The sequence below is a fragment of the Artibeus jamaicensis genome, unplaced genomic scaffold (assembly GCF_021234435.1).
Source record: "Artibeus jamaicensis isolate MK-2021 breed Jamaican fruit bat unplaced genomic scaffold, CSHL_Jam_final scaffold_474, whole genome shotgun sequence".
NCBI classification, from domain to species: Eukaryota; Metazoa; Chordata; class Mammalia; order Chiroptera; family Phyllostomidae; genus Artibeus; species Artibeus jamaicensis.
Genome location: NW_026522046.1, coordinates 6,422,013 through 6,432,624, shown reverse-complemented (window position 1 = coordinate 6,432,624; position 10,612 = coordinate 6,422,013). Strand labels below are relative to the sequence as shown.

Sequence of the window (10,612 nt, the reverse complement as noted above, 5' to 3'; positions counted from 1 at the left end):
TTGGCTTTCTGGCAAGAGGATGTTAAGGACAGAAAGGGCTGCCACCAGGTTTGCCCTTTCTGGCCCTTCCTTCTTCCCATGACGGGCTCAGCCCCAACTAGGGAAGGCATCAGGGTATCTCTCATCATAGAAAGAAAAAAGCCAACAGATTTTCTTCAGGTCGAAGAAAAACCTTTCTCATTCAAGGGTTGGCTCTGTCTTCTCAGCTTGGATGCAAAGATTAACTGTTCAGACAGGGTTTTTCGAATCCCATGTCCAATTAAATTCAACTCACCAAAGGTTTTCTAAGCAACATATCTGCCTGTTACTACAGGTTCTGACCTTGAGAAGCTGACAGTCATGTAGGTATAGCTGATGTGGAACATAGACATATTCTTGAAAAGCATTAGCTAGTGTCTTCCAAATATTTTCCTCCTCACTCCCTGGCCCCTTCCTTGGGGTCTTGATACCCTGAGAAAAGGCTCATGCCTGGTATAAATATATGTGAAGGGGGAAAAAAAAAAACCACCTTGGGAGAATGAAGAAAGCAGTTAGAAAGCAGTACATTCAGCACAAACACCTCTACAAGTCGTATATTGTGTAGAAAGTGAGAACAGCCAATCCTCGGACACTGGAGACACTAAAGGTACATAGCGACCTGAGACTTAACAGATGGACTTTCAAAGGTACTAATCCTCTTGAGGTTCTCAAGGTGGGGATGGGTTGGGGGGCGGGGGCGGGTGGCGGACACTGAAATAGGAATAGGAGGGACTGTGAAGACTACAATTCCCAGAATGCTCAGTGGGGAAAATGAGTAGGCTGGGATGTGAATTTTGGGTAGGGCTAGTTAAGGCCACGCCCACTCCTTCTACGAATGTTCTCGAAGGCCGTCGGTAGTTGTAGTTTTGCTAAACCTAGAGAGGTTAAAATTTAAGTGAGAAACACGGTCCTGACGGGATTTGTAGTGTGCGCGGGAGGCGCACGCACAGGCGCACGCGCACGCGCAGCTGAGGCCGGGGCGGGGCCGGGGCACTGCGGTGAAAGCAGAGGCAGCGGGCTGGAGCAGGGGGCGGGCGGACATCTTGGGATCCGGAGAGTGGTCGGTCCGGCGGATTTGGGGGCCGCGGACACTGGGTGAGCTCGGGATCTGGACTTACGGGATGAGGGTGGAAGACTGCCCAGCTGCAGTTTTGCTCTCCTCTGCACTGCGCACGCGGAAAGCTGCCCACACCCGGGAGTGGCCTCAGCCTTCAGGTCCCGGAGGGAGCTGAAGGCGGGTGGGGAAGCCCGGGGCGCGGTTGCAGACGGGAGGGGAGCGGCGCCCTCCACCTGACCCACCCGGCGCCTCCCTTGAGAGGAAGACCTACTGGAATCTTCCCAGAGCAGGGACGCCGCGCGGCGCCCTTGTCCCAGGGATAGTGACAACACCCGTACCAGTCGGTGCCTTCCCGTCAATGCAAGGACAATCTCCCCATCTGCTAGGACAGTGACACCCGCTTGTGCTGCCACCTTGGACTGTGACAAGCCTCCCACCCCTTCCTCCCAGTTGAATGATACCCCAAGGCTCTTAGGCCTTATCCCTGTGACAGCCCCGCACCCCATGGAACCATCTTTTTCCACGGTGTTTTCTACCCCAGGGCAAATGCCCACCACCCCGCCGGGCGTCTTCCCAGCGTTCCCTTATTCACCATTGTCAGGTCCCTGCTGTTTTGCCTCTTCTAAGCTCTGACCTTTGCCACACTGAAGGGGGCACCTTTCCCCCAGGTGCCCCCACTAGCCCCGTTGCTGCCGTGGGTTCACCTGAGTATACTGCCTGGTTGTTGCTGTCAGTTTCTTCCCTTAAGTAAATATTTCATTCCTGTTCTGGGCCCCCCACCTCTGCTTCTCTGGTGCCAGAGCTCCCTACCACTTGATACCTGTGAACTTGGTTCTTTGCCCAGGGCCTACCTCCATTTTGCCTTTTCCCTTCCCAGTCTCTTTGCCACTGAGGGATGGGATATGTCCACCACTTTCAGAGACCTCTTTATTGAGTTGGGGAGATCTTGATGGCCACAGTAATAGACTTTATTTTACAGTTTAGAAAAGTCTGCTAAATTACCTCCTGTGAAATTAATACCAGGGCTAATCCAGGAGATCTAGAACTAAATTAACCCTTTTTGCCCTTGCAAACAGTCTACGGTTATTTGACCCAAATAATACGGATAATTCAGGCATCCTGCCCCTCACTTGTAGGCACTTGGGCCAGAAGTGTGAGTCTGGAATCACAGAATTTCTGCTGGAAGAGTCTCTTAATTTTATGTACCTGCACCCTACCTCCCCCCCCCTCACTACCACCTCTCTTTATTTTTATTGCACTTTGGAGCTGAGAAGGAGCCTCCCTTTTTGAAAGTGAGGTGGTCAAAAATAACTAAGTACTAAGCAGCCTAGGTCCTTTAAGCGTAGTCTGCTAGGGCTGGGGGCTTTCTACTCTGCTCTTTTGCCTGCTTATCTGACTGCCTGAAAGCGGTTGGAGCCACACTTCTGGATTCACGTCAGGGCCTAAGGCCTCCTTTCTTTCCTCCTCCCCCAACCCTGCACACCCTTTCCTGGAATGTTTAGATTTCTGTGAATTAGAGAGCCAGAGATTCAGGCCCTGCCTTCTTTTCAGAAGGATAGGAGAGTCTGAGACTGGGGGCTCCTAAAGCTGTCCTTAAGGGCTCCAGACCTGAACCCACTGGAGTAATTCCTGCCACCATGCCATTCTTGCAGCCGCAGGCAGTCCTTCACAGTGACTCACTGGTGAGAGCCTGAGTGACAGTCGGCACAGGAAGGGGCCTAAAAAGATCTTTGCTGAGCTCAGCTCTGTGAAGAGGGGGAGGGGGCTACCCTCTGGGCCCAGTCTTGGGAAAGGGAGGGTCAAATGGCTATAGAATCCTGGGCCCAAGTCCCTCACTGTTTCTTTATCCTTTCTAATGTGAGATAAACAGGAACTGGAGCCTGGCTAAGGGGAGGGGCATGCCTTCAAGGGCTGCAGGATCCCTTGCTAAAGGGTTGAGTCAGGGAAAAAGCCCAGATTGTGACCTGCACGGCACCACAGGGGACGTTGGCAGGGGTTCTGAGACCTTCTCTTACCCTGCCTTTGCCTGTCCTAGGTCTGTTCTCAGAGCAATGGGCCTCGAAGACTAAGCTGCCGCCATGATTGGAGGCTTATTCATCTATAATCACAAGGGGGAGGTGCTCATCTCCCGGGTCTACCGAGATGACATCGGGTGAGTCCCCTGGCTGAGCCAGCTGTGTCCCCAACCTTCCCATCCCACCTTCCCAGCATGCAGAACTAGGTCTGTTCCTATCAGACCCTTGAGTTGGACCATCCCTACCCCACTCCCAGCTGCATCATGGAAGTTAAGCAAATAGAGCCTGGTTCCCATGAGGTCTGGTAGTGCTGACTCCCAGGTGGGACCTCTGGACTGGTGTGGCCCTTACAGTTGGAACTCCGGCCTTTCCTATCTCTCTGGTGACACACCTGATTGCTAAAGATGAGTGCTTTTGCCTGGGCAGGTTGATTCCACTTTTGAGGAGGAGGGAGATCTGTCTTCTGGGTGGAGTTAGTGACCAGGCTGGAGGTACTAATCCATCTAAGTCTTGCTTTCAAAAGCCCTTCTCATGATGAGAGTCTTCACTGGATTCTTTTTAAAGCCTCTCCAGGCTGCCAAATCTTCTTCCACTCCCTTTTTCAGAAGGAGGCAGGCTGCTGACTCAGCTATTTTCAGTTCCTCTGGGCCATTCCTGGAGGAGAGATTATGAGCACTGAGGCACTCCCTGGGCCACTGAGGGAAAGGCAGAAGGTCGGTCAGAAGCCATGCTGCCCTTTCTGGCCTATCACAATAGCTTCTTGTTCTGGGTTCCTCAGACCTTAACAATGAGGCCCTGCTTCTCATTCTGCCCCACCCTGCACACCACTGTTCTTTCCTGGCTCGGGGGGACACATCCTACCTTCAGCAGCTCTAATGAGATTCAGCTCCTCTGGTTCGTGCTGCTGTTTTTCTTCTCTAAGATTTTGGGACAGGCAATCATAGACTGGGCCTGCTGCAGTGCCCCAATTCATTGGCTCTTGGCTCCCAGGGTAGTGGGCTGATGTGGCCTTTGTGGCTGTCTGTCCATTGGCTGGTGGTGGGGCATGAGCTAGAGCTGTGGAAACACCTGGCTTGCCACACCCATCCACACCCTGCTATGGCCCTGCATGGACCCGGTTAAGCCAGAGTCAGGGCATACACTGTCTTGCATGCCTTGATGTGCTCTCTGCTTCTTCCCTGTGCCTTGTCCGCTTCTGCCTCATGGTGTGTGCTGCCTATCCCAGTGTGTTGTGTCTAACCCTCTCTCTCGTTGCTGTCACTCTCCTCCTCTTGCTGGCGTCATTTCTCTCATCCCATCTCATTGGCTGCCGTAGCAATAGGTAAGCGGCCTGTCAAGCTGCTGCCCAGGCACAGGTGGGTGGGTGGTCCTGCCCCCATCCTTGTTTTCTTCATCCTTTTTCATTACCTGAACTTGCCCTGGAATTGGAATCGGGACAAAAGTAGGTGGTCCTGCTCCATGGCCCCTTGGTGCTTCTCCCTCAGCAGATTAGAGTGTTCTCTGAAGTCACACTGGCTTTGTCTAACTTCCAGGGGATCTAGCCTTCCCCGCTGGTGGGATGAGTGCAGAAGAAGGAGGTTCTCTTTCTCATGGGAGCCTAGAGCTCACTGAGAAGCTGGAGAACTGGCAGCTGGGAAATTGGGGTCAGGCCTGGGAGTCAGGAACATATCTCCCTAAACCTGACGAACCTCGCTTTATTCAGGTTACATCTGTCTTCCCTGTCGTTGAGCTTTAGAATATGTGTCAGACTTCAGCAGTGAAGTGTAGGTGCTGTTAGCAACTGCAGCCAATCCTTGTAGAGTGAGGTTTGCCTCGGTGCTGAGCAGTCCCTGTCCACCTTCTTCCCTCAGGAGGAATGCAGTGGATGCCTTTCGGGTCAATGTTATCCATGCCCGGCAGCAGGTGCGCAGCCCCGTCACCAACATTGCTCGCACCAGTTTCTTCCATGTTAAGCGGTCCAACATCTGGCTCGCAGCTGTCACCAAGCAGAATGTCAATGCTGCCATGGTCTTTGAATTCCTCTATAAGATGTGTGACGTAATGGCTGCCTACTTTGGCAAGATCAGCGAGGAGAACATCAAGAACAATTTTGTGCTCATATATGAGCTGCTGGATGGTGAGGCTGGCGGAGTGGTGGGCCCAGGGGTGGGGAACTGATGGGGCTTAACCTGGAGGTGGGAGCAGGTCTGAAGCTCCAGTACCTTCTGAACTTACTTTCCCCACTATCTGGTCTTTTGAGCCCTATGAACACCAGTCCAAATCCAGATCTAAAGGTTACTCTGAAGTGGAACACAGAAATAGGCTAGTGAATGGAGGTCTTTCAAGGGGTTAGGAACCTGACTGGGATTTAGCAGCTGAGCCCCCTGCAGTAAGTACTACTCACCCTCTTACCTTTGTGGTTTGGGTCTTAGTTCACTGACTCTACTCCCAGCTTTCCATCTGACACCTGCCTCAGCCAGAGGAAGGTGTATTATAGGCCCCTTAGGTGCACTGCTTATTGTTATCTCTGTTCCTCAGTAGCCAGCATGATTTAAGTGAAGAGTCATTCCCCCTTCCCAGAATCTCTCTGTTTTCTAAGGCTGAAGGCTTCTTGACCTCTCACCCATGGCCATGTGACTCTTCTGATTTTCTCTATCTGAAAAAAAATAAATCTGACATTTTAGTTATTGTCTTATGAAGCACAAATCCCAGAGTATATACTACAAGGCTAGGAGACTTTGCTGCAGATGATCCCACACTCTTCTGGAGCTGTGCTGGCTTAGACGTATCTAGGCCAAGAAGGGATGGGAATGAAGGAGCCTTCAGCTTTTCCCGGAGGCTGATGGTTCCCTTCTTTTTGCAGAGATCCTGGACTTTGGCTATCCACAGAACTCAGAGACAGGCGCACTGAAAACCTTCATTACTCAGCAGGGCATCAAGAGCCAGGTATTTGAATTAGATAGCTCCAGGGTGGAGCCTAGTCTCCCTTTATCCCAGCTGGTCTCCTAGCCTTGTCCTAGCTGACTTAATGAGCCTGTCTCAGACAGGAAGTGCTGGCCTGATCTTTCTACCATGACTGCAGGCCTGTGTTTCCTTGTGTGCTCCTCTCCCAACCCAGGAGCAACTGACAGCATCTCTCTGTTACTGGGAGTACAGATCAAGCACTTTCCTTCTGCACTGGGGGAAGGAGGAGAGAGGGTTGCTCTAGAGGCCTGGGTTCCTCAGGAGGAGAGAGGTTGGACGCTCTTCTGGAATCCAGGGCTCATAGCTTGCTCCTTTTTTTTTCCCACCTGCCTCTTCCTGCCTGCTCCCCTGCTGCTTCCTGTGGGTTCCACATTGACCCTCTGACCTCCAGCATCAGGTAAAAATTTCCCTCATCTTCCCTTGTAGTTTTGATCCCTTTTCTCCAGGCCTAGACCTATGGAGCTTGTGAAGGCAGATGGGTTCCTTGGTGGGGACTAGAAGGAAAGAGGGATGAGGATTGAGTGGGGATAGAGAAAGGATGATTAAAAGTAGAGAGGAGTGAGGCCATTGTTGTTTGTCTCTATTTCCATGAAGACAAAAGAAGAGCAGTCCCAGATCACCAGCCAGGTGACTGGGCAGATTGGTTGGCGGCGGGAGGGCATCAAGTATCGCCGGAATGAGCTCTTCCTGGATGTGCTGGAGAGTGTGAACCTCCTCATGTCCCCGCAGGGTGAGAGCTCTCTTGTGATGAAGCTGGAGGGGGACTGGGGCAATGTCCTGGTCCTGTCTCAGCTTTTCCATTGTCTTTTCATCACCAGGGCAGGTGCTGAGTGCTCATGTGTCGGGCCGGGTGGTGATGAAGAGCTACCTGAGTGGCATGCCTGAGTGCAAGTTTGGGATGAATGACAAGATTGTCATTGAGAAGCAGGGCAAAGGCACAGCTGATGAAACAAGCAAGAGGTATCTGAGGCACAGGAGTTGGTGGGAGAGGGTGAACCTTGGAGGGCTGAGGGGGGGCTGGTGAAGCATAGACTCCCCCTGGACATAATTTCTGCAGTAGTGCAAACTCCCTCTTCCAAGGGTGTGCTTCGCTGGTCACTCCTGGTATCTGTACTTGAGGTGAGGGGATTGTTCTTATCCTACTCAGAGACTAACCCCCTTTGTTTGGTCCCCAGGACCAAGCCACTTCTGTATATATGTAGGGCCTCTGCCCATTGTGCTTGAAACCTCTGGGTCCCAAGCAGCAGAGTTCCCACTCATCTCTAACTCTGGAACACAGACTCCTAAGTCAAAGCTGCATCCTGAAAGCTTTTGTTAGTATATAGTGGAAGCCTCGCGCAGGCTCTGGCACCTTTGTGGGTAGGGTAGCCTCCTAGCATAATTTGGTCCCACCACTCTCCTGTGCCAATGAGACTTTCTGCCCCTTCTTGTAGTGGGAAACAATCAATTGCCATCGATGATTGCACCTTCCACCAGTGTGTGCGACTCAGCAAGTTTGACTCTGAACGCAGCATCAGCTTCATCCCACCAGATGGGGAGTTTGAGCTCATGAGGTGCCACTGGGGTGTGAGGAGGCATGGGGAGAAAGTGGGGAGAGGGAGGAGGACAGGTTCTGCTATGCTAAACTTGCTCTCCACTCCTAAAGGTATCGCACCACCAAGGACATCATCCTTCCTTTCCGGGTGATCCCACTAGTGCGGGAAGTGGGGCGTACCAAACTGGAGGTCAAGGTGGTCATCAAGTCCAACTTCAAACCCTCACTACTGGCACAGAAGATTGAGGTAAGGACAAGGGACTTGGGGAGGAATAAGCACTTGTCTTCGGAAATAAAAGCAATTGATATCAGGGCCTGACAGAGCTCCCTGACAGGTGTGTCACTTCTAGGTGAGGATCCCAACCCCACTGAACACAAGCGGGGTGCAGGTGATCTGCATGAAGGGGAAGGCCAAGTACAAGGCCAGTGAGAACGCCATCGTGTGGAAGTGAGTCCTTCCTTCACGAGGCCACAGCAGGGCTCAAGAAGCCTTGGTGTGTCCTCTTGTTTGGTTTTACCTTTCATCCTAAGTGCGTATCCTCTTGTTTGGTTTTACCTTTCATCCTGAGTGTGTATGTTTTTTGTGGGGGAACTGCCCGTTTGCTCTCACCCTCTATACCTCCGCATGAGTGTGCATGTTGTACTTGGGTGCATGCCTACACTTATCAGGATGATTTAACTCTTGCATTTGCCCTTGGAATACGTCTGTGAAGTCAAACAGGGTAAGGGGTGGCATGCCTATGTATCTAAACAGAAACTGCAGCCCACAGTGCTAAAAGAATAGCAGATCCAAGGTTTCATAGCAAGTAGTTATCAAGGTCCTCACCACATTTCCTTGTCCTAGAAACTCCCACAAGCTCCTGGGTTCTCTCTCCCCACCCCCTTGAAATTCTTCCAAGCTACCAGGGAAACCTGCTGCCCATTGCTCCTGTGTTCCCAGGATCAAGCGCATGGCAGGCATGAAGGAATCACAGATCAGCGCAGAGATTGAGCTTCTGCCCACCAATGACAAGAAGAAGTGGGCTCGACCCCCCATTTCCATGAACTTTGAGGTATGGCAAAGGAGAGACCTAGAGCCATAGCCAGGTAGGCTAGCTAGGAAAGATCTTAGAGATCATTCAGATCAACCTCTGTAGCTTACTGCCTGCAGATGAAGAAACTGAGCCCTACAGAGGGGAAGTGACTTTAATTCATACATCCATTTCCCCTTCGTACCTCCAAGTAGAAATTGCTGTTCACACTAACTAAAATCTTTGTCTTCTTTTGGCTTGTAAGATAATTCTTTGGAAGATTTTAGATTGCTTGAATGCCAGGTAAGACACAAAGTTTACTTACAGTCAGGAAAATTAGCTGACTTTGCCTTCTGCAAATGGTATGCTAGACATATAATTTTCTCCACCTTATTTTTTTTAAGTCCATAATATTGAGCAGAATAATATGTCCTAAGGCAGGTCTTTGGTTGCTGCTTTCTGCAGATTAAAGAAATTGATACAAGTTGTCACAGGTAGGGCCTAACTTCAAACCCAAGTGATTGCTAGTTTATTCTTGGATATGCTTTCTTGCTTTCTTCTTTAGTAACCTCTTAGAGGACCCCTCACTACCCCACTGGCTTCTTTCAGACCCCAGTCAGTCAGTTGCCTGTAGGAGAGATGAGGTAGGGCAAGGCTACAGAAGAGAAAGGTTGACAGGAAGGCCACAGTTCTAACCAGAGCTCTCCCTTGCCCAGGTGCCATTCGCACCCTCTGGCCTCAAGGTGCGCTACTTGAAGGTGTTTGAACCGAAGCTGAACTACAGCGACCATGATGTCATCAAATGGGTGCGCTACATTGGCCGCAGCGGCATTTATGAAACGCGCTGCTAGCTGCTTAATGGCAGCTAGCCCGCCTCCCCACCCACCCTCTTCCACAGGTCTAAGTGCCCTGGCCACCACACATAAGTGTCTCCTCCCTCCTGCTTTGCTGCCTCCCTTTGCACCAGCCCCTGAGTCTAGGTCTGGACCAACCACATCGCAAGCAGGACTGGTGGAGCTATCCCTGGGCTCCCTGGGCAGGGTGGTTTCTGGGACTCCTGCTTCTCCTTCCATCTGTCTGCCCTGGCCTCGTGCCAGGCTGAGTTCTGTGACCAAAGCCAGGTGGGCTTCTTTTCCTCCCTTCTCTTGTAGCCACATCTCTCAAGTGGGAGGGTTGGCTGCCCCTCACCTCAGAGCTCCCCAGCAGCTAGTAATGGATCCCTAGCCCTCAGTCCCTACTCTGCTTTGGGATAGTGTGAGCTTCATTTTGTACACATGTGACTTTGTCCAGTTATAGACCCAATAAAACTCAGTAGAGTGGAGTTGCTGGCTAAGTATTGATGTGGGAGCTACATGGGGAGGCAAACTGGTGGGACTGCTCTTTCCATGTCTTACACTGTCTGCTTTGAGTAGAATTTTCTCTTATGAACTCTCTCAAGGCTTCCTTTATCTTGGTCTCAATTATTAGGCCTCTCCAAAACCATCCGATCCCTAATCCTGACTTGTGTTAACCCCAGATTCCTTGTCTCAGAAGAAGACAGCCTCAAGTACAAGCAAACCCACCTGGCCCCAGTTCTCTCAGGATAGATTCTTACCCTAATTGACCTGTAGCTTCAGGCAGGTGTTTTCTAGTTAGTAGAGATTAAGCAAAGTTTACATGTGGTCTTTTTCAATCTTCTTGAGAAACTGACCTAATTCCATTCACTTCCCAAACCTTGGTAAGTGGGTTATAAAAGGGAAGGTTTCACTCCCTTAGGATCTTCAAAAATTCCTCCCTTCTGTACCTAGTGCCTGAGGGGGATATGATGTTGCACCTTCTGTTGGTGGGTTGGAGCAGATAAAAGCAGATTTACCCTCTCAAATTTTCCCTTGCTTGGTTTTAGCCTTTTTAAACCTAAAAATATCTATTAGAAAATTTCAGAAGTAAACATAAGTAGCAAAATACAATGAACCCTCATGTCCCATTATCCAATTTAAACAATTATCAACTCATGGCCAGTTCCTTAATATCACGTCCAGTCGGTGGCCACACTTAA

At 50.8% G+C, this 10,612-nt stretch overlaps 1 protein-coding gene across 1 annotated transcript; it reads left to right on the top strand.

Annotated features, from left to right (window-relative positions):
• The first annotated feature begins 1,007 nt into the window (after positions 1–1,007).
• On the top strand, positions 1,008–9,898 carry AP2M1 (adaptor related protein complex 2 subunit mu 1). Its single transcript, XM_037154836.2, has 12 exons — positions 1,008–1,113; positions 3,111–3,227; positions 4,941–5,206; positions 5,933–6,015; positions 6,425–6,430; positions 6,628–6,763; positions 6,852–6,993; positions 7,467–7,586; positions 7,679–7,814; positions 7,918–8,015; positions 8,508–8,619; positions 9,294–9,898. Exons 2-12 carry the CDS (start codon positions 3,154–3,156, stop codon positions 9,426–9,428), a joined length of 1,308 nt encoding a protein of 435 aa, XP_037010731.1. The 5' UTR covers positions 1,008–1,113; positions 3,111–3,153; the 3' UTR covers positions 9,429–9,898.
• The last annotated feature ends 714 nt before the right edge of the window (positions 9,899–10,612 follow it).

Coding starts and splice junctions, on each gene's coding strand:
- AP2M1 (XM_037154836.2), top strand. CDS start 3,154: ATGATTGGAGGCTTATTCATCTATAATCACAAGGGGGAGGTGCTCATC. Junction 8,016..8,507: donor GAGAACGCCATCGTGTGGAA/GTGAGTCCTTCC, acceptor CTGTGTTCCCAG/GATCAAGCGCATGGCAGGCA. Junction 8,620..9,293: donor CCATTTCCATGAACTTTGAG/GTATGGCAAAGG, acceptor TCCCTTGCCCAG/GTGCCATTCGCACCCTCTGG.